The following is a 24,780-nucleotide window of genomic DNA, read 5'->3' on the forward strand; positions in this document are numbered from 1 at the left end:
TTATTATTATTATTATTTTTTTTTGAATTTCTCTACATGGAATGATGTTTTATAAGACCAAAATGAGTAATTTTCATATACACAGACCTGATTCAGTTTTAATGGGTAGGAATGTAATCTCCTGTGGTTATTTAGCAAAACATCATTCAGGATTCTTAAAAGATTCATCACACAGAGCAATTAAATTATCTGTTTACTATGCAAAATATCAGACAAAAATTAAACTATCTTTCAAAAGAAAATTACCATCACAAATATATACAAAAGTAAAACCATAAATCTACTAAAAACAATGAACTGACATAAGCTTAATAATTTATATGCACATGATTTATATAAAAACATATTAAGTAAACATTTTAATGATTGTCTTTATAATATGTGCTTGGACAGGGAAAAGGGTGCAAAACATCATTAGAAATATTTATTCAGAGATTCCTTAAAAAAACTTTAAAAAAGAACATTACAATTTTCCAGATATTTAACCAATTTAAAGGGAAGATTGGGTATTACATTACCCGATGAAAGGCACAGTTACTTTTGGCTTAATAGTGCAGTTTAACCCTAACAATTAGATATGATTTTCTCAAACAGAAAGAATAGCAACTGTTTGATTATCTCAGATTTTTTCTCCTTATACCTATATATTTGTGTGTGTGTGTGTGTGTGTGTGTGTGTGTGTGTGTGTGTGTGTGTGTGTGTGTGTGTGTGTGTGTGTGTGTGTGTCAATATCCACCATAGCTATTGTTTATAACATATATGAACCATGCGCAAAAAACTAAGAAATATATGCAGTAATAACTAGCAGCAATGTAAGTAAAATTTTCTTAAATTATACTTTACAAGAAAAAAAAAAATTTTTTTTTTTTTTTTGTTTTGAGAGTGCACCTGAAGTTTTGCTTCAATAAAACAATTTACAAAAGAATGATATATAAAAACATAAACAACATATTTTTGTACAATACATCCTAATAATATAATTAAATAACCTAAATGCTACTGTTTTATATTACCTACTGATACCTCCAGTATCACTTACTACAACACTGGAAACGAGGCTTGATAGGCCTACTATTGATACGAAAGCGGTCATCATCTTCATGAGCTTTCAGATGACCTGCAACATCATGAAAATGCTTCATCTCTGTTGTTAATGTAATAAATGCAAGTCCAATATTGGTATCTTCTTTGGCACTAGTTTCTATGACAGATATTATATTTGGAAGTTGTTCTGTTAGTTGTAGTGCTTCTTCATAAGGTACTTCTCGCATAGATTCCAAATCGCATTTGTTACCTAAAGAGTAAAGAAGAAAATTCCATAAAAAGGCTTTCAAAACTCATTGGCACATTTAGACAAACTTTAATCATATTAAAGTTTGTCTAATAATAAATCTAAATAATAATAATTACAAAAAAAAAAAATGTACATAAAAGGTGTGACCTGTTATTTTCATTTGCTATTTTATTCATGAACGAGTGTGTCAAACATGTTTGTAATATAGCCTGTTTCTCAATTTTTTCACAAAAGTTGATTTCCTCATTTGTTCCTATTGCTTTGAGAAAGTAAAGTTCACTGATAAATGATAATGGCGGTGAGCTTCTGAACAATGATGTCTGCATGTGTTCCACTTCATTTTAATCACCAGCTTGGTTACATGTTAAAGTATCCAAAATTACCAATTTTGCTTCTTATTGCTTGTTTCTCTGATTTCGAATTTCCAGTTTATCAAAATTCATAGAGGCAGCATTTTAGTTTATCACTCTGCAGACTCCACAAAATGGATCCTATTAGACACATATGGCCAGTTTGTTGCCTATCCCTTGATATAGACTATGCATGCATGCACACACATTGCTGTGCCTCTTGTACTGTGCTGTCATTTGATCTGCTTTATATAATTTGATACATAAAAAGCAAGCAGAAAGATGCCAAGGGATTGTGTGGGTATTCAGTATGATAAAGAGTCAATAGTATAACCTAAGTAACCTTGAGACAGTATGATAGTCAGCACCAAATCTGCCAATGCAAGTATCACAGACACTGCAGAATACCAATAAGGTAGGGTTCCATCCATCCTGTTTGGGAAAATACACACACAGAGCTGATATTCCTCCAGTTGTGGAAGCACATAATTCTCTGACAGGTCAAGACAGATTTGTTCCATTAATTGACTTTTCAGTAAAAAAAAAAAAAAAAAAAAAAAAGAACCAATAATCTGCTCATGACAAAGCCCACACCACACAACACTGCCCTTCAGACTATCATGCATTTTTCAGGCACTGCATGTGGGTTCTCAGATTCCCCATGTGGACATTGTGGGCCTCATTTACATGCAACATTGCAGTGGCAAACAATTCACATGCTGGCCTGTCTGTTGGTGATAATTGAACACCATTTAAACTTTATAGGCAGATAATTAAAGCCTTTTATGAATGATAGTGAACTGTTGATTTTGGAATTTGAAGTTCTTGCAAAGTGTGTCAAAAAAGCCAGTAATCTATGAAGTATGAGGAAAACAAACATTGTGATCTATTCTTTGTAATGGTGAAAACTACATTAATTATTTTTTATCAGATCAAAAGTTATGCACTTAGAAGCATGTGCTACACACTGTTGCTCCTGCCCACCTGGCTATGGAGGCACCAACCTATATGTTGTACAGAAATCAAAATTTGGAAAATCCCCAAAACTGGCTAGTCACATTCTGATATTGCCAGATAAGGGGTTCTATACTTATTTAATTATGATGATTAGGTTAGGTTACCACAAAATGGATTAAAGAAACTTTTATTAATACTAATAGCAGATAATACCTATAGAAGAAAAACACAGGAAATTACTGCATATTTACCAAGCTGGCAATGTGCCAGGAATATTTCCATTTGTGTAGCAGGAGTCACATTATAGCACAAGATTCAAATTCAAAGTCTTATGTGTTACTGTGTGCATGTGGTTATACAAACAATTGGTATTATAAAAATATGCAAATGGATAACTGGCATCTGTATCAATGAGAAAAATCTGTACATATCCAAGAAAATTGCATTCAATGTTACTGAAACCTGATAAAGAAGCATTAAATGATAAATTGAGTATATGCAGGGTTGTACAACCTTTTTAGGCTGGGGCTGAAACAGATAAATTGCTAAGATCACAAACCACAAGACCAATTCCTCACCAGTAATCATGCATTTTTTGAAATAGAATTTAATTTTTGTATCTACACTTGTCATTAATTTTTTTTTTTTTTTACATTTAATAATTAAAGATGAAAATCCACCAATTATTATATAATACTAAAGCATTCCCATTATATGATTATAATAATATTGCTAAATTTTGAGAAAAATATATAAAAATTGAATATTATTAAAAACAGATATTTTAAAAAGGCAATGTGAAATTACATTTTCTGACAAGCTAGTCTTCATACTTGGGGGATGCATAACTTCGAAGGTTGCCTACATGGCCACGGCTGCACAATGTGGAGTGGGCTGCAAATTTTAAAAAAGTCAATGTGAAATTACATTTTCTGACAAGCTAGTTTTCATACTTGGGGGATGCATAACTTCGAAGGCTGCCTACATGGCGACGGCTGCACAACGTGGAGTGGGCTGCATATTGTCTGCAAAGCTAGGACACCCCTGGAGTATAATAATCAAGCAAGCAAAGCATTCTAGTGTGGCAACAGGATTTTCAGAATGATTCATAAAATGGGATTTAAAGCCAAGTAAAAGGTAAACGTTCTCCAAGTTTCTTATTGCCCATGAAATGTGAAAAAACTCAAATTATTTGATGGACAAATTTGATTGAGATGCTATAAGACTAACAACCCAGAAGTTTTATATTTAAGATAAAAAAGTATCAACTATACTTTAAATTAATTCCAGTGCTAAAAAACGAAATTTAATTAAATAGTCCTCTTGCTCCCAGATCCATAGATAGGAAGTATGAATATTGTTCTCAACAGGAGGAACTGAAATAATAATGAACGTTGCAGGTACAAGCAAGGTAGTAACTTTAATAGAAACTACAGGTATGAATTAAGTAAACAAATGAATGGAATAAATTAAAAATAAAACAAGAAGTATCTTTCAAGTCTGAGAGACTTTTCATCAGCTGGAACATAAATGTTAATATGAAACAAAGAATGCCTGGGCATGGTCATGTAAGGCAAACAAAGTGTGACACGAGTGCAAGCAACAGAAGGGACAACCAATGGTTAGAACCAGATGCCTGTGGCTGTGAATGCAGGGTATGCATTTATTAATGTCAACGTTTATCACAATGCAGAATAACTGCCTCCATGATTGGATGTATGCGCATGCCTCTGTTGCAGTTAAACGTACTATGACAACCGGATATACGGAGTGATTCGATTCATACTCTTCTTTCTTTGTTTCATATTAATGTTTATGTTCCAGCTGATGAAGAGTCCCTCAGACTCAAAAGCTACTATTTGTTTTATTCCATTCATTTGTTTATCTTAAATTGTACTTGTAGTTTCTATTAAAGTTACTACCTTGCTTGTACCTGCAATTTATTATTATTTCCATTCCTCTGGTGGAGAACAATATTCATACTTCCTACAAAATTTAATTGTTAAAATTCTTGCCATGATGAGATTTTGTTGGGAGAAATCTCAAAACAGAAAAAAAAAGTTTTAATGGAAAGAAATGACATCACACTCAAGAGAATAAAGTATATACAGGAAATGAAACTAATAAGAATAAAACATTTTAAAATATGTTTAATATGAAGCCTCCGATTTAAAGTATAACATATATTTTCTAATTCTGATTACCAAGAGTTCTATATCTTATCTATAAATTCAAGTATGGTCACAGGCTTTTGAAACTATGGCAAAAAAAAAAAAAAAAAAAAAAAGTGTTTCACATTTTCCACATGCATTGACTCAACTGAACTTTGAATTTCCCAAACTCTTGGCCTTAACTTATTCCAATAATTAACAGCTCACTGCTAAAGGAATCAACACAACGAACCCAAGTGCTTTAGAACTTACCTTCCCATTTCAGATAATAGGTATGGCTAATTTGGTAATGCCGAGGGGACTATCTTCTGCAGGTAAGCAGTACTTTAAATGATGGAAGATATAAACATTGTCAACTACACAAGTTGATCTGTCAAAATCATGTTAGAGATGGAACATGTTAAAAAACAGAGAATTCATTTGGTAATTCTGTTTGGACTGTCTGGATAAAGTAAAGTTTGCTGAAGATTTATGTTTCCGATTTAAGAATTACTTTAATTTTTTAGAAATTAACAAGCCATTCTCAATGGTGTACTGTCCACAACCCATGTATTTAATAATGAAATTACATAATGTCACAGACATGACTGTTATCTCGCAAGTGGGCACCTTGAATATTGTGGCATGGCAGTTGAATTCAATTGCATTTATTAGTTTACATGTGAATATCCTGTTTGTCAACGTACAAGTTGAAATTAACTGTGAACATTTATATAGGTTTCATTTTTCTGTTATTTTAATTCATTTTTTTAGTTATTATGGATATTAAAAAAAAAAAAACATCAATAGAAATAAGTTTACAGGTTAAATAAATTAGATAAATGTATGCAAAAATGCTAGACTCAGTTATTTTTGAAATTTTTAACAAAAGAATTTGATAAATATAAAAAAACTAAACAATAAAAACATTATATGCACATGAACATGATGTGAAGAATAACTACAACAGGAAAGTGCCTATGTATAAAACAGTATAATGCAGGAACAGTTTGTATTACAAAAAAAAAAAAAAATATATATATATATATATACCTACCAATAACAAGGAGAGGAATATCTGGTACAGTATAACGACAGACTTCTTCTACCCATCGTTGAACATTAAGAAATGTTGAGTGTTTTGTGATATCATAAACTATGATCACACCATTTGCACTGCGATAGTAACTCTGTGTAATTGTGCGGAACCTCTCCTGTCCAGCAGTATCCCATATTTGGAGCTTTAAAAAAAAAGAAAATTAGTAGGAGAGCAATAATAAAAATGTATAAAAATAACAAGTTATCACTGACTATTTAATAAATCTTTAAATCCAACAAAGACAAAGCCAGTTCTAAGACAACTATAAAAATTTTGTTAAACTAATGTGTAAGTTGCCTAACAAAAAGAATACCTGTAATTATTTAGTTATGCAACTCTTCACATCAAATGGGGAATTTTTTTTTTTAAAGCTGCTATATAAACTTGCTTCCTTGTACCATTTGGCAATACTAATACTAAACGCTTAACTGTTAATCTGATTCACATACTGGTCCCAGGTGTCAAAAAAAAAAAAAAAAAAAAAAAATCCATAAAAGTTTCTCCCATCCTAGTAATTCTCAAGCTGAAGCCAGAACAAGAAACGGGCACTTCTACATGATGTGAGAGCCATTTTTAACATCTTGTAGGTTTCTGTTGCACTTTCCCTAATTTTAAAACAAACTTAAATGCAAATTTGCTACTCATTGAATCATTAATTTTAAAATGTGACAAAAGACAAAACAGCTTCTATTCAATAGATGCTAATTCAGACTGACTGTAGACAAGTAGGTGATCTGCATGTGACCCCATCTAGATGGGTCACTGAACACGTTGCAACAAGTCTGTACAACTCACTACAACACTGCAATTTCGAGATACAAATCCAGTCACTGAACTTTTTGATCATACCCCATATAAGATGACCACTGCAATGTTTTGGAATTCTAATTAAACCTGTCTTCAGGCCAATTAATGTGCTGGCAAAAGGAATAAGGTATGGAACTTCATCCTAGTTCCTTTGTATTTCTTTTTCTTTTTTTTTTTTTTAAATAATCTTAGAAATTTTGAATCAGACCTTATAATTTTAAATGCTATTACCATGAGAAGCAACTCTAACAATTATTTTCAATCATGAAAATGCTTTTATATTGTTTCCACAAAATTGGTTATCTACTAGAGTAATATGATAGCCAAATGTTCATTATATAAAAATGAACTTTGCATCGTGTAAAAATATTATAAACAAATTTTGCTACAAATAATAAATATGTATAGCAAAATGCTAGATTATTAAAATATTCAGACCTTTAAGTAATCAGGTTACAGAAGTTCTCTACAATTTTGTCTTTTTACAAGTTTTTGTTTGGTGACACTTCAGTCTCAATACTTCACATATGAAAGAGCATTCAAAACTTTTAAATTCAATTAGTTTAGAACTATTTTGCCTTCATACTTCAAACACCAGTGCAGCATTCCTCAAATGAAAAGGAACTTACTTGCTCAAACAGGTATCCCCTATATTTATTATCATGATATGAGTTGGCCTTCACCCACTTTTTCATAAAAGCACAACTTTCCCACCCCGCCTAGGTAAAACAAATAAAGGAGACAGTCATGCAGCTGTAAGCTACTTTATAAAACCAGTTCCTTTCTTTCACTATTTTGTAATAATCTGATAAATTAATGAACTTCCTATAGCATAGCATATGGACAAAAATAAAACATTTCCTCACAAACTACAATTTAGCTCCCTTTTTAAATATTATAGAGTCTGTTATAGTAACTTAATATAGTATTGCCTCTTTACTCAAGAAGAATAGACAGAAAAAAAAAAATGCATAATGATACTCCTAGTAATGTTACACTAAGAAACAGTAATATTAATCACTTAGTATTCATATGATGATGGCTGACACATAAAAGTGCCCCTATGTTTGACTTAGTTGGAAAAAAAGTCCAACTCTATGTTACCTTCATTATATTTACATTCAAGTTATGTTCGGGTAAATTTTATATTATACAGTTATCCAATTTAAAATAAACTTCATCTGAGAAAAGTAAGCCTCTTTTCTCAGATAAAGCAGTGGGAGTAGCTTACTAAGTTTTGTTCAGGTATAAAGGTAGTTCTGCAGGTGTTAAAACGTCTGAACACAGACATTCAAACACATGCAGTTAATCATTAAACACAAACTGTTTAGCAAAACTTTACCCAATGCAGTTATCATCTTATTGCAATTACCTCAAATATTTCCAAAGTAATGAAAAATTGGATCACAATCAACTCTTAACTATTTTGAAATCTTCCAGTGATTATTGATATTCAATATAGATTTCATCAGTACAAATCCATCAGTGATATCTTGGCTGATGTCACTCATCTTTGGACAAACACAACATTCCATATTGCTCTACTGTATACACAGATATAATTACTCTCATATATCCACTAAATTAATTCCCTAAATAGTAATAGTAAGGGAAAAATGATGCAAGAAAGCAAGCTAATATAGCATCAGCCAAAAAAACGCCCACACTTCACCTATCCATACCATCCAAGAATTTGTCTAGCTCTTCCTTGAATTTATTCAAACCATCCAATTGACAACAGATAAAAGCCAGTTCCAACAATCAACCATCGACTGGCTGAAGGCAAACTTCTGCACAACTATCCTGCAACTATCCTTCTCAACTTGAATTTATGCTCCCTTGTATGTAATTTCAGCAAACGGAAGAATGCCATTAACATTTAGCCTACTCAATCCATTCAAGGTCATAAACAACTCAATCATATCACTCCACAGGTGCCTAGTCTTCAGATGCTTCAATTTGTAGAACAGAAGCTGTTATAGGTAAGAGCACTTTTGTTCCCTTCAGCAACTTGGTTGCCCTTCTTCTGCACCCATTCCAGCAGATCTACATCCCTCCTAAGTAAGGCCTGCAGACCTGTACACAGTAATCAAGATGTGGCCTAACCATATCTTCAGTACTGTATGACCTTGTACAATGGGAAAATCACCTTCTTATCCCTGATAGCAAAGTAGTAGTAGTAGTGGCATGTGATGCAAGAAAGCAAGTGTAAGTTTCAGTATATATCATTAGCCATTATAGGTAAGAGCACACTTTTGTTCCCTTCACTAATCTGGTTGCTCTTCTTCTGCACCCATTCCAGCAGATCTACATAAGTAAGGCCTGCAGACCTGTCCTGGCAGCCTATCTGCACTGCTCAGAGAACTTCATATCTCACTACACAATTAGCCCCAGGACATTTTCATTTTCCACTAACCTGAATGTAATACCACACAGTTGATAAGTTACTTTGGGATTACTGCTACCCATACAAAGTAGCTTGCTCTAATTTTTCCAGATCTTGTTGCAGTAGCATACTGTCATTACTGTTGCTAACCACCCTGCCAACCTTTGTATCATCTGCAAACTTAGACAATAAACATAACATATCTTCATCAGTATTATTAGATATTGAAAACAACAATGGGCCCAGAACTGAATCTTTTGGAACTCCACTAATAACAGTCCACAAAGAGCAGTGCCCATTGATAACCACTCTTTGTCTTCTTCCACTTGACCATCCCTTTATCCATAGAAGTAACCTGTCTTTAATACCACATTGCTCCAGTTTGTACAGCAATCTTACGTGCCACAGTGTCAAAAGCCTTTCTGAAATCCAAGTATATGATATCAAAATTATTTTTTGCATCCAGTTCCTTGGTCATTGCATCATAGTAATCTGGGTTACGCAAGACAGCCCCTTAACAAAGCGCGCCTCCGTAGCCAGGTGGGAAGGAGTAGCAGTGCATAGCACACGCTTCTTGATTAGACCGGGGTTCGAGCCCGTCACCACCAAATACGGAGAATGCGGAAAGGTCAGGGAATGACCACCGCATATCCCGGAGCAATATGGCCTTAGTTGCTAATGCTCCTAAAAACCAAATAACAAACAACAAACAAACCTTAACAAAGCCTTGCTATGACTGCAGTATAATTGCATTCCTGTCCAGATGGTTTGTTTGTTTGCTTAAGAGTTTTATGGCGCATTAGCATCTGTGGCTATAATGCACCCCTATCCAGATGGTCCTGCATTACTTCTTTAACTAGTGACTCCATTATTTTCCTTGGAACAGACGTTAAGCTAACAGGTATGAAATTACTCATGTCACATTTTGGTCTCCCTTTATGAATTTGGGATACATTTGTACATCTCCAGTCTATAGGGACTTCCCCTCAACCCAAGGATGCTCTCATAATAATGGTCAAAGGTTTGCTTATCTCCTCTGCTGCCTCCCTTAATATAATTGGACAGGCACCTTTTTAAATGTTCAGCTTCAACAATTTCTCTTCCACTTTCCTTTCAGTTATCACAAAATCATTTAGCTCCCCATCAGAGTTTGATAAACTTCTTGCATCCTCTCCCCTAAAGAATTCTTCATGTTCATACATGAAGTTGCAAAAAACCTATTAAATTTGTCAGCCACCTGAGCAGTGTCATCAACAGTTAACCCACTGACATCAAGTTGCCCAATGTGATTCAATCCCCTCCTTCTATTAAGATATAAGCATAGAAGTCTTTGCTGCTTTTCTTTGCATTCTTTGCCAGAGACTTCTCTCATAATGTCTTAGCTTGCCTTACCTCCTTTGTGACTTGATAACAGACAGAATTTATATGCATCCCACGCACTCTTCTTCTCTGACATGTGTCTCAACAGTGATCTAACATCCATTTAGGTCTAAGCCCTAAACAGTATTTCTTTATGGGTATGAAAAGCCTACTAGCTAGTATGATTATTTCCCTGAATGCTTCCCATTTAGAATTTGCTGTTGGTAACATCATCAATCAGTTGGTCCCACTGCAGACACCCTTACAAAAGCAAAAGCCTTTCCTTTTACCATGACAGTAATTTTTGTCTTTAATTAAATTCCACATTAGAGTACTGTGACTGCTACCACTCAGTGAGTCTTTTATCTGTAGATTCTTAATGTGAAGAATCAATGCTGATAACCAGATCACGAGTATTGTTTCCTCTTATTGCCTCTCTAACATACTGCAGTCTCATGTAATTTTTCATTGGAGAGAAAAAAACTTAGTTGATTTCAATAACTCTAAAATTCACTCGTTTTATTTCTTGCCAAAAAAAAAAAAAAAAAAGGCCTGCTTCTCCAATATTCTTCAACAACATTCATATTTCTAGACAAGATGCAATCTTTACTGGAGATAATCTTGACCTTTAACCTATTTTGGCATAAGATGTTGTAAATATTGTTTCTTTGGATTGGAAAAAGTTGATTTTCTCTTTTACTCTTGGTATTAGTTTATCTAAACAGCTTATCATAAACAGCTAAACAGTTTATCTAAACATCTGCAAGTTTAAGTCCACTACCTCAAGGAATATCTTTTGTCTTCTACAGTTAGGTTAATTATGATCCATAGTGAACGAACTCTCTCCATTCCCTATCACACAAATGCCAAGTCAATTCACAGAGTTCAACTCCAAATTCACCAAACTTTTCTGATTCCTTCCTTCACGTATTTCCTGAAACTTACAATCTCAGATCATCTAGCTAAAGCCTTATTTTAAGAATGCCTAAGATCAATTCTTAATCAATTAATCAAACAGATTAATAATACTCTGGTGTCTGAACCTGAAACAGTCACTTAACCCTTAAGTAACTTTGCTATACAGCTTTCAAGACAGAAAAAGTCAAAGACACTGTTCCACTTAGTAAACTGAGGCCATCTTTTCCCTTCTATATTAGAGGCCAGCAACAGTTTTTTTTTTTTTTTTGGTAGGGGGAGAGCTTCCTCTAGTGCCAGTGATGAATTCTTAAATTAGGGGTATTGTTGTAAGGGCTCTATCTGCTGTTACCATACTGCTTTAAACAAGTCATTACCTTCATAGGTTATTTCCATCAAGATAACTGCAAGTTAAACCACTGTTATACCATGATAATTACTTTTATAAAGAGTATCACATTCTGGAACCTATATCGGCCCCTTGATGTTATGCACAACTCCTCTCAAGGGTCAGGACGTCCAGGCAAGTAAAAGAAGAGAGCAAATGACCTCAAACTGGCAACTGAGAGATCCAGTAATCTATTCTACCCACTAACAACGAGTTCTATTGTAATTATTTACAGTGAATTAAACCACTGAGTTAAAAAAAAGATATTATAAATTTATATTCTGTTGCCAAAAGATGGCATCCATAATGCATCTATATCCTTCCTCATATATCAATTTGTCTTATCATTAAATTTGCTTATTACACACAGCCTTAACTTTTCTTTTGATAAAGTCCTTTCCCCTGATAATTTTGAATTTTTTTACGTATGGGGGCATTCAGATTGTGTTCTTGGATTTCCTGGTATTCCCTTTTTCAGCATGTTTCCAATGTTCTCTAGCTCTCATTTCAAATAATTTCTCTGTATTTTTCTTCTCTCTACATTTTCCTGCCAGACATGCACTTTTTTGTATATAACATGCCTATGTCTAATCGGGGGAAACTGCATTCCTCAGAAAACCGACAGCTTTGTTCATTGGTTTAAATACCTCACCAACAATTCAGAAAATACATGTAATTTACAGGCATGACAGAAGATGCCTCAATTTTAAGTGCTTTGCTGCAAAATGAATGAAATAACACAGTGAGTGAGATTTAAGTATGCAGCAGCTATGTGTGACCTGACAGATCCCTCTAAAAAATAATTGCTGCTCATAACCATTAATTAATTATTAAAAATCAGATTATAGTCAAAAATTTGAAAATTTTTTCTCTATTAACTGTGATCAATTGGGTTATGGTCGGGAACTGGTTGCTTTTTGCCTTACTGCTATCCTTTCATATTTGTGTGCATCTGATGGAGAATCAACGAGGAAACGATTATGCAGACAACAGGGAGGCAGAAACAGAGGTAAGCAAACCCTTAGCCATAATTATGACAGCATCCTTGGATTCAGGGGAAGTCCCCGCTGCCAATATCAAAAATTTTAGTAGTGACAGTTCACCATATTTCAGTTGCAGAGTGCAATCCAACTGAAGTTCTATGAATAGTTCTTATTTCTCCATAGGTAGGTGGGTCATGGCATTGGGCAATACAGCATAAGAATTGTGCACCCAATCATACTCTTTGACAGCGAGGGAGGAAAAGTATTGTTTCATTTTATCCTCAAGAGCTAAGAGGTGATTTAAAACGAGTCAAGATTTTAACCTCCCCCCCATTTTAACCCTCCATGGAACTGCTTCTTTTCCAATTGTGATTTCTGTATTTTAAGTTTTCTTAAGAAGCCATTACATTTATAATTTGAAATCAGCACATTTTTTAATTTGGAATAATCTTTGCCACTAGAGTCTCACAATGTATGAAGCAATGCGTTGAGCCTACATTTGGAATATCTTGTTTTACTCTTGAAACAAATCCTTTTAATCTTCCAGTCATTGCAGATGCACTGTATGTGCAAACAGAAAGACAGTTTTCCAATACAGGCCATTTTTCTCTAGGGTGCTGAAGTTACAATTATATATCTAATCCTGTTGACATTGAAAGTAATTCGGTGCACAAAAAAACTGTTCAATAATTGTTGAATCTTCCCCAACAAATCTGATGTAACTCAGTAACTGACATTTTTGACTTATATCAGTTGATGCATTGAGGTGCAGTGCAAATATTCAGCCTTCACTCACCTTTTCAGCTACATTTCTCTGAATATCTGAAGACATGCCATCAATCCGCTGAAAAATAGTTCCATCTGACAATGGAACCATGGATATTTCTTTTTTTTGGCACCCTCGCCTGTTTATTCTCACTTTTGTTATTGTTGCTTTCTGCCACTGACTCATCACTATCTTTTTCCATTTAATCAAAAACTTATTCATATTAACTTTAATAACTTTTAACTAATTTAAAAATTTTCCTAAAAACAAGCAAAATAAACAAAACTCATCTATTACACGTACGCACTCACAAAGAGCTAAAAAAAAAAAATAAACTGCTCTTATGGAAGGAAAACTGAATATGAGTCTCCTGACTCTACAACTCTTCACGTCAAAGAATGCTATGCTGCAAGCACAAAAGGATTGAGAACCACTGATCTGAACAGAATGCCATTATGTTTCCCATGTGGATACTGATTTTGCTTATAACTCAAAATTCTAGATAAGTAGAACTCACTCTAGTACCATGCTCTGGGAACTAGCAGAGTGCACAACAATTAAATAACAAAACAAAACAATGCTACCTGAGGGCACGCTACATCAGTAGAGCCCATAAACAAAGTTTGTCAATCAGAAAATACTATTTTCCCCACCATGTGTCACCCAACCACTACCAGTTAACTGGGATAGAAAACAGACGCTGCCCCTAAGGATCTGTTCTAAGTCCAACCTTATGGAATTCAGCTGGATATGAATGTCTAAATAGAGAATTTAGCAGCACCATATTTCGTATGATGGTATCGCTGACGCTGCTTATAACTGGAGGCGCCTTCATAGCCAGGACAGGAGGAGCAGCAGTGCGTAGCACATGCTTCTTGATTAGACCGGGGTTCGAGCCCGTGACCACCAAATACAGAGGATGCAGATAGGTCAGGGAATGATCGCCGCATATCCCCGGAGCAATATGGCCTTAGTTGCTAATGCTCCTAAAAACCAAATAACAACAAAAACAGCTTATAACTGGCAATTCCAGAAAAGAATTAGAACTCCTAGTGCTGTGCTCTGGGAACTAGCAGGGTTGACAACAATCCATAAACTGACTGACTGTCCCTCCAAACAAAAACTATGCTACTCTAAATGTCATAAACAAAGTCTGTTGATTGGGAAATACACGTGTACTATTTTCCCCATTATGTGTCACTTAACCACCAGTAAAAAAATACCAAAACCACTAAGTCTCACATGTTGCTGCTCTTTAATATCTAGGAGAATAAACTCTTCACAAAGCATCTAGCTTATCCTGCAGACAAAGCATAAAACTGTCTCCAAGTTAGTCAGAATAATCAGGACAGACTGGAGCATCAAGTCAAAAGAAGCCTCAATGTTCCAGTACAACTGTCTTTCTGCAAATTGTCATGTGAAGGTGGCATCACTGGGCCATTCAAGTTAGAAACAAAGAAACTCAGCACTATACAACTGCACTTACACAGGCATGTCAAACTATGTCCACCTTTTCTTGCAAGTACTAGCTGGAAGGTTCGCTCTTGTTCTAATGGTCATTTTCAGGGCCTTGGTTTTCAGCTGAATAGGGTAAGACCTGCTAAATTACTTTGGCATAACTTAAACCCCACTTTAGTCTCACAAAAGAAATGGAGAGAATTATGAACAAACTAAATGATATCAGCAGGTGCACTGTGAAAATGAAAGGGAGCTACCACCAGAAGTAAGATTTGTCAATCAGAAAGATATCAAATGGTTTCAATTGTATTCCTGCTGACAAGGCATGGGTCATTCAGTGTAAAACTAGTCAAGCTGGGATCTATAATATAAGGGCGAACAAGAAACTTGGTCTCACATATAATGTACTCATGTCCTTATGATCTATACTGAGAACAGCTCAAAACCCAGGTTCAAATGCTGATTGTGGCAGAAGAGAAAAAAACTAATAGAGACCAAATAAATATACATGGCCTTCCAGACATTTCTCATTTCTGTTTTCAACAAAAGAAAAGCAATAGCAAACTGATAATTACACTAAAACAAACTTTACTAAACATACTCAGGTGATTCACAGTTCTGTCAACACAATATCAATGATCAAATGACACTGTGCTGACAGGGCAGAGCAGTAATCCCACCCTGCAAGGGCCAGATGATTGAAGGCTTCCAATCATCCACTAAGGATGGGAAAATTGCTAATCCTCAGACACTCTTGAGAATAGGATGCATAAGACCTACCAGGGTAAAACATGGAGGAAAAAATGAGCAAATTCAACAGGGAAAAATTCCTGAGATGGGAACTTATCCCACCCACAAACTATGATGTGTGCACATCTGGAAGGAAACAACCAGTTGAGCTCATGGTAATCTAGGCCAGCAGCCACTACCCTCACCGGGCAATCTTACCAGCCCTGACAACACACACCTGGCCCCAAAAGCGAACCAAGTCAGGCATATGATGAGAGCAGTTAATGACTCTGACATGACTCAGGTAAACAAATTTGTACCACAACCCAAAGTGACAAATCCCACCAAGAAAGTAAAAAGCATAGACACACATACACAAGGATGACCACCCAAGAAGAATGACACTAGACTCTGTTTGAAAATATCCAGGGGGGTGAAAACCTTATTAAGAAAATATCAAACAGGATGAATGACAAGTAACATGGTAACCTGAGAAGCATGAGCCCAACCATAAACCCTAAATCAGACCATGCCCAGATGGAGACTGGCCACAAGTACTGAATGTAACAAACCACAGTACAGGCTGCAACATATGCACACTACTATTGCAAATTCTACTCCAGCATGCTCTATATGAACTATGATGAAATCATATTTGCCCAGCTGGGCAGGTTGTGGCAACAAACATCTGGCAAACCATAATAAGGCTTGCCTGCACCTGAAAACCCACTGTTTGCAACAACCAAACTAGTCATAGTTCTGTAGAACAAAACCAATTGAAAAACGACTTTAGATGAACCCCCGATGCAGGTGCAAGTGTGAGTGCTCCTCTGTTGGAGCACATACTCACTCTTCTCTAACCTCCCATTACTTTCCACTTCAACTAATAACCCAACTCCAGTCTAATTTTTTGGGGGGCACCCATTATTCACTCCTTAGCCAATCCACAAATTTACTTCTACTATCTTTTCTCCATTCCAGTGAGGAACTGAAGGTAGCTCAGACCCATTACTCTCACTCCTTAGCCCACCCACAACTTATTTCTACTATATTTTCTCTATTCCAATGGGAGGCTGAAGGTAGCCCATTGAGAGATAGCCTGGCTTCACGTGCCAAGGTTAAGAAGCTGCCTTCCAAGTGAACGTGGCTTTGTGGTTGCCAAGAGGTTTACAATAAAAAGATAACAAGATACAAGCTACAGAACCGACACTCCATACATATCTCACTTTGCAAGGATGCAACAATGCAGAAACACCAAGAATGGTTTGAGGGAATCCTTAGAAAATGCCAAGACAAAGAACACACAGCACATTTTTTAAACTCCTCTCACCCTATGTGTACTTCCCAGAGCATAAACAGAAAACTTATTTAACTAACTGAGAAGAACATATAGATGTACAGAGTTCACTTCCCACAACATTATCTATTCTATAAGCTGCAATAATAAATTTCACTATAATATATAATACTTTACTGGCATAGTAAAAGTCTTCACAACTTATTTAAGCTCCAATAACATTACAGCACCACACTGTACAGCATTTGACAACTAGATGTGGCACCTTTCAAATGAATCAATGCCACCGAGCTAAACCTCCTAAATCTAGCACTTCTTAAATCTTCCATTTTCCAACTATGTTTAGGAAAATGGAAGAATCTGGCAAATCACCCAAGCTGTGTAAACTCTACTTCTCAAACAGGCCATTCGCCAAAGCAACATTAAAGTTCATTGTTCAGGGTAGAGATTTTACCCCACAGAGAAGTGTTTATCATACTCCAAACACAACAAGAAATCTGTTAGGCCACGGAAATGTCTAATTGCTATTCGTGAACAAGATTAGTGGCTCATTGATAATAAGCAATGGACTACTCGGGTTCTGAGTTTGAAGATTTGTACACAAAGCATTAGCCCAAAGTAACAATTCACTAAACACGTTTACTGTATAACTTTAGTGAATGTTTTCATAAAATTGACACAACAACTTTTATCCATATATATTTGCCCGTAGGCTGCCTAAAGGAAAATTAAGTAAGTAGCCCAGAGAGGAGCATGCCTTTCAAAATGCATACATATTCTTATTTAATGTGTGAAAAAATTTGTACTGTCAAAGATGCTCAACAATCAGTTTTTTCACATCATCATAAATTGATTATGTGGAAAAACTGGGTAGCCAGAGACATTCAACCCTACAACTGTGTGAAACCATTCACTCTTCTTCCAAAACATACCATATGCATTACAGTACAGGTAACCCTCATATAACACGGTAGTTAGGTTCTTATAAAATCTTGTGTAGTGAAAAACAGTGTTATATGGGACTAAGAACCAGTACAAAAAGGGGGATTGTTCCAAAAGCTAACAAAAATAAGTCATTTTTTTATAACTATCGGAAACTTAATTTTTATTAAAAATAGTAATAACTGAACAATCGTCTTACAAACTGTGATACATAATGTCAGTTAATATACATTCATTTAATTTTCTTTCTCTTCATTGCTGCTAAGCACAATCAAACGAGAACATTTTCTCTGTTGCAGAATATCTTCACCAACATCTAGATTTCGTGTATCTTTTGCTCTCTTTAAAAAATTACTAATCTGGGATTGTTTGCTTTTGCTTGATAGACCTTTGTAAATTTTATGGTAGGGAGCTAAGCATTTTTGAAGCTCCCTTTTGAACTTTGTGTTCCTTTCAGTTGAAGGATCTGCATTCAAAAAATAAGATTCTAATTGCTTGGCTAAGTTTATGCCTTCCCAAATGCTTTTTTGTGTAAAATTTGAAACTTAATTTTCATCTGTGCTATCATCCTCCGAATTGATTTAGTTTACCTCCAATGCCATTTCCACCAAATCTCTTTACCAGCCTCTTTTTCTACCAGTAATTCTTGAACGCCTTCAATATTCATTACCATCAAAACCTTCCCTTACTACCTACTTAGCAAGTTCTACTATCACACCGATTCAATTTTCTGCAGGTTCAACCATATTTCCTGAATGAACTGACTCTGGTACAGTTTCCCTGTAACTATATTTTGGGCAGCCAATATACTAATGCTACATTATCAATAAGCTATGCACTTTTTTGGGGAAACATATGGGCTTGATCTTGCAATGTGTATATTTGCATATGTTATTCCAGGACTTCAGCTGTTGTTTCAGTGGCTGTTTAAGCTGTTGTTTTCAGTTGTTCCATTATTAAATAATGTTGCACAAGTAAATTGAAATGGAGAAAAGTGAAATTTTCAGCACTTCGACCTGTATAGAGTAAATTCTCTCTTCAATTCCTTAAAGGAATAACAGATAATCATTAGTCGTTTCATGGTACTTTCTACACTACTTCAGTGAGTGTAAGGACAGCAGAACAAAAAAAAAAAGGTTGGTAATTAAATTATACTATACCCTATTTTAATAAAATTTTCAGATTACTGCTGGCATCTTTAATTTATAGAGCAATTGTTAATTTAATAATAATGAATAATAAATAAATAATAATTACCAATGTACCTTTAATTGTTCTTATATGTACTAAGACAGGCTGATTATCCAGTTGTATTTATACCAACTTTAAATTACTCAGAAAATGAGATCTAAAACCCAGTACCAAAGCCAGACAAATAAAGCACAGCTGATAAATTTTGATATTCTGGAACTGAATTGATTAAAATGATTTATAAAATCTACAGTATTTAAATAAATGCCCACATCACGTGGTTGTTCTACTTTAACAAAGTAATAGGTGGTTACAGTGGTACCTTGGTTTGGGAGCATAATTCGTTCCGGAAACGTGCTCGTAATCCAAAGCACTCGTATATCAAAGCGAATTTCCCCATAAGAAATAATGGAAACCCAGATGATTGGTTCTAAAACTCAAAAATATTCATATACTGTAAAAATTATTAATACAAAATACATACCTTTTTATATTTTTAATATTTAAATTTAATATACATAAAGCAATCAAATTTATTAATTATTGGGTAGGACGACTTTCACTGTCACTAATGGAATCACTGCTATCCGTTGACTTTTTCTTTTTGTGCGACTTTAACAAGGAACCTATCCAATGACACTTGCTTTTGCCTCCTTTTGAGGATTTCACGGAAATATGACATTGCATTGTCGTTAAACAGATTCATCGCGCGCACTGCCACAGCCTTACTCGGGTGGTGCGTTTCTACAAAATTTTTCACTGTTTCCCACATTTTACACACCTCCCTAATCTCATTTGAAGAGAGGGATGTCTCCATTTTTTTCTCTTCCTCAGATGAGATCTCCTCCATAACCTTTTGCTGTGGCTCGCGATGCAGATCCATAAGTTCGTCGGTGTAAACTCCTGGCCATGTTCCTCCACCAGCTCTTGAATGTCGTCCTTATTCACCTACAGTCCCATGGTCGTCCACAAGGATACAATTTCATCGACAACTGGCAGCTCCTGTTCATGAGCAAACCCCTCAACGCAATCAGACCACAGTTTTCTCCAAGCAGAATTGAGGGTTCTCTTGGTGACCCCATCCCAGGCTTTATCGATGATCTTGAGGCAGTTTACAATGTGGAAATGATTTTTCCAAAACTCTTGGAGGGTAAGGTTAGTTCCTTCCGTCACCTCGAAGCATGGCTGAAATAGTGCCTTGATGTAAAGCTTTTTAAAGTTCGATATGACCTGCTGATCCATGGGCTGGAGTAATGGAGTAGTGTTGGGAGGAAGGAACTTGACCTTAATGAACTCTAATTCTTCCAGTAAGTCGTCCTCAAGGCCTGGAGGATGAGCAGGAGCATTATCCATAACCAGCAAGACTTTGAGTGGCAGTTTTTTTCCTAAAAGGTATTTCTTCACTGCAGGACCAAAGACCTCACTGATCCACTCAATGAACAAGATACGAGTGACCCAAGCCTTGCTGTTGGACCTCCACATAATGTTTAACTGGCTCTTCTGCACCTTGCATTTTTTGAAGGCTCGTGGATTCTCAGAATGATACACGAGCATGGGCTTGGCTTTGAAATCACCGCTTGCATTAGCACACAGCAAGAGGGTGAGATGGTCTTTCATGGACTTGTGACCAAGCATTGCATTCTCTTCTGCTGTAATGTAGGTCCTCTTCTTTCCAAAAAAGCCCCGTCTCATCGCAATTAAAAACTTGCTGTGGCAGGTAACACTCGGAAACCATGAGCTTCTGGAACTTGGCAACGAATGCCTCAGCTGCCTTAGCATCTGAACTCACAGCCTCTCTGTGCCTCAACACTATGGATGCCACTTCTCCTCTTAAAGTTATCAAACCATCCCCTGCTAGCCTTGAAGCCTTCGTTTTCTGTAGACGTACCTGGCAGTTAACTTACGAGGTCGGCGTACAAGGCTTTTCCCTTCTCATAGATAAAGTTCTCGGTCACAGTATCACCTGCTAGTTGCTTCTCGTTTATCCACACCAAAAGCAACTTTTCTACATCTTCCAGAATACATGGCCATTGCTTTGATATTCTCGTGACTCCTTTTGCTACAGCTAGTTCCCTTAGTTCTTCTTTCTTCTTTAATACTGTGCAAATCATTGACGTAGACTTCTTATAAAATCTTGCAATGGCGGCCACTTTCATACCTTGTTCGTGCTTCCCGATGATTTCCTTCTTAACTTCTACCGTAATCATCTCCTTCTTACCGCCTTCCTTTTCAACCCTTTTCTTCATTGGGGCCATTTTCGTAGTGTACAGTTAATAAAGAACAGTCACTACATTTGAACACAAAATAAAAAAATGCCTTATGCACATGCACGTGGTCACAACGCTAGTATGAATGTTGACTACAGTATTGACTGAATACGAATGACTATATATGAAATATGCCGACTGAGACCGAGCATGCGAGACGATTACCCACAATACCGATCAGCATGTGATCACGTGACGCTCGGCAGACAATTTTTAGGGAATAAAGCACAATTACAAAATGAGGAGGCACGCTTGATACACATAAACAAAGCTGCACGCGTGTAGCAACTGAATAAACAACACCATAAAGGCAGAGATATACTATTAACACCTCACATTTTACTAAAGCACATTTCTAGGGGTTATTACCATAAAACAATTTCCAGTTGCGTTCCTGCTAGTGGAATCTGTTATAAACTGATAGTAAACTCGATCTAATTGCATTTGCGATTATACTGATAGCTGGAATTGTGTTGGTTTTTATGTTATGGTGAAACGTGTTTCCTCTTCACTGATATAAAAAACATAAATACATTTTCAGAATCTTCTCTTCATTCCTATCGTGTTGCATTCGGTTGGGGTGATTCTGTGTTTGATTGCCATTTCTTGTAAACACAAAAGGCGAATCGTGCATAAGCGAATTCGGTTCGTGTTATATAAGATATTGTTCCCCTATTTATAAATCGTGTATGCTCGAATTTGTGTAGTGTAAACACGTGTTGTACGAGGACTGACTGTACTCGTATTGCAAGACCTCACTTGTTTATCAAGTTAAAATTTATTAAAAATTTTTGTTCGTCTTGCAAAACACTCGTAGACCAAATTACTAGTAATCCAAGGTACCACTGTATTTCAATATTAAATCTAAAAAAAAAAAAAAACGAGTGGAGCATTTTTCTCATATATTGTTTCACAATGATAAAATAAATTATGAATGATGTGCGAAAATTTCATAAACTTTGGTTACATGTTCTGCCAAATATTATACCACTGAGCAGTACACAGTAATAAGTTTGTTTACTTGTAAGTAATTCATAACTACTACTATTTCTTCTTTTCCCATTAAGCATATTGTTTAGTGGGGTTTAAGAAGGTCACCTTTCCATCTTTTTTGGTTCTCCTCTACTTCATTTGATTATGGTGTCTGATTCTTCATGATGAGTAAATGGCAATATATCAAAATTATGCATAATATTGTTATTATTAGCCAAAAAAATAATAAATTCCCGAGCCAAAAAAAAAAAAATAATAAATTCCCGAGCCAACAAAAAAAAATAATAAATTCCCGAGCTACCCTGAGAGAGAGAGAGAGAGTAGTAGTAGTGGCATGTAATGCAAGAAAGCAAGTGTATGAGCTTATGCAGCATCAGTCAAAAAAAAAAAAAAATCACACCATTCCCTCCAAATGCCTGTCCAGTTCCTCCTTAAATTTATTTAACCTATCAACTTTCCACAACGACAGATGGAAGTTTGTTCCAGCAATTAACCACCCACTGGCTAAAGGCAAATTTCCGCACATCTATTCTACATCTGTCTTTTCTTAATTTGAATTTATGCCCCCTTAGGTTCGTAATCTGAACAAGTGGAAGGATCCCACTTGTTCAGATAAGAGAGAGAGAGAAAGTGTGTGTCAAAAGTAGAAGGGAATCACCAAGGAAGAGAAGAATGATAATATCCTGCTCAGGACCCTGGGTGTGCCAAGCTCATACTCATCAGATGTGAGCCCCTGGGGTAATGAGCAATCATACAAACTTGGCTAAAATCACAGTATTAACAAGAAAATCTGGCTGTTTCAACAGGTGCTAATATGAAAGACATTGTGTACAATGTCATTCATATTAATGACTTCATATTTCTAAAATTCAATGTTAATGGTTTCAAATGCCACATTATTGGTGTTGCCATGTGACTTCAGGAAAAAAAAGAAAGAAAAGAAAATCTGACTGGAAGGGGTTAAACCATAATACCAAATTCAAAATATAATGGAATTAAACTGAAACTTTATTCAAAATAATAATCTATAACTTGTAACTTTTATCAATTTTTTTTTTTTACAGAAACCATCTTTCACATCCAAACAACTGAGAGGTATATTTAAAAAATTAATAAAAAAAAGTTAATTTGAGGAGACTCAATGCATAAAATGCCACATTTGCCTATCCTCAGAAATGGAAATTTCATTAAAACAGTTGAAACTTTATTACTCTGGCAATGTGAGAGATGCTGCAAACTTCACTATTTTCGCAATGTGAAAAGTGTAGCAAATACCATTCTGGCAATATTAAAATTCTTTAATATTTAAGAATTAAATATTAAAGAATACTGTTCTCTCTAAATAGCAACAATGGTTGCAAATTATTAAAACTCGAGAAAACAGCTATAATTAAAACAATGTAACTAAAATTACATTAATAAACTCAAAGTTTTATTATCATTATAAAAATAATAATAAAACTTCATTAAACTTACATGTCCAGTATTTTCTTAATTTGTTTGCCAGGCATTAAAGTTCAAATACCTGACTGTCTTGACCAAAATTGGACACCTGACAACCCTACTCATTACATAAGCATTTTCGGCCACAAACATTCAATGTTTACACAGGAGATTACACCAGTTTATAACCGAAAAAGTAAATAAAGTTATATTATCTCCTGTTCACTGTCGGAGACGCACAAATAATTGCTAGTAAGTTTTTCTCTTACTTAAAAAAAATAATAATAAATAAAAAAACATAACACTCAAGAAGGCATTTAATATTTAGTGCTATTGTCGATGGATTTAAATATACAGTTCAGAGATATTCAGACACCGATCCTAAAAATGAAGCTGAATAACGAGCATTCCAAACTACGTCAACTACCATCCATAATAATCCTTACCTTTACCTTTTTACCTTCAACCATTAAAGATTTCATCGCAAAGTCTACGCCAATTGTGTTGCTATACCTTTCTACATAAGTTCCAGATCGGAACCTGTGAACAACACATGTTTTACCAACGTGGCAGTCCCCAATTAAAACAATTTTAAAAATAAAATCAAACTCTTCGTAGTCATTCATTCTGTTGTTCTATAAACTTCACTATAATATTCCCACGACAACAAGAAACCTCGAAAAGATTACAAAATGATACTGTGATCGCAAGGCAGCCATACCAGAATAATTTCGTTACAACGCCAACTGTTGGACAAAACAGTCAGAAGTTTCCTTTATATATATATATTATTATTATTATTATTATTAATAGCCATATGGTGCAAGGAAGCCTGAGGCTTATGCTGCACCAGCCAAAAAAAATTTCTGAGTTACCCTGTGTGTGAGAGAGAGAGAGAGAGAGAGAGAGAGAGAAGTAGAAGGAAATCACCAAGGAAGAGAAGAATGATGATATCCAGCTGAGGACCCCGGGTGTGCCAAGCCCATACTCACCAGATGTGAGCCCC

The 24,780-nt window shown here is 35.4% G+C and overlaps 1 protein-coding gene across 1 annotated transcript; it reads right to left on the minus strand.

The window, feature by feature from the left end:
• Window positions 1–905: 905 nt before the first annotated feature.
• On the minus strand, window positions 906–24,483 carry LOC150090274 (ras-related protein Rab-43-like). The gene is made up of 3 exons (XM_090369050.1): window positions 24,221–24,483; window positions 5,809–5,992; window positions 906–1,294 (listed from the first exon to the last, which is right to left on the minus strand). The coding sequence occupies exons 1-3, from the start codon at window positions 24,398–24,400 to the stop codon at window positions 1,032–1,034; spliced, it is 627 nt and encodes a 208-aa protein (XP_090225176.1). The 5' UTR covers window positions 24,401–24,483; the 3' UTR covers window positions 906–1,031.
• Window positions 24,484–24,780: the final 297 nt, after the last annotated feature.

Source organism: Mastigoproctus giganteus, chromosome 2 (genome assembly GCF_048544385.1).
Source record: "Mastigoproctus giganteus isolate SK-2022 chromosome 2, ASM4854438v1, whole genome shotgun sequence".
In the NCBI taxonomy this organism is placed as follows: Eukaryota; Metazoa; Arthropoda; class Arachnida; order Uropygi; family Thelyphonidae; genus Mastigoproctus; species Mastigoproctus giganteus.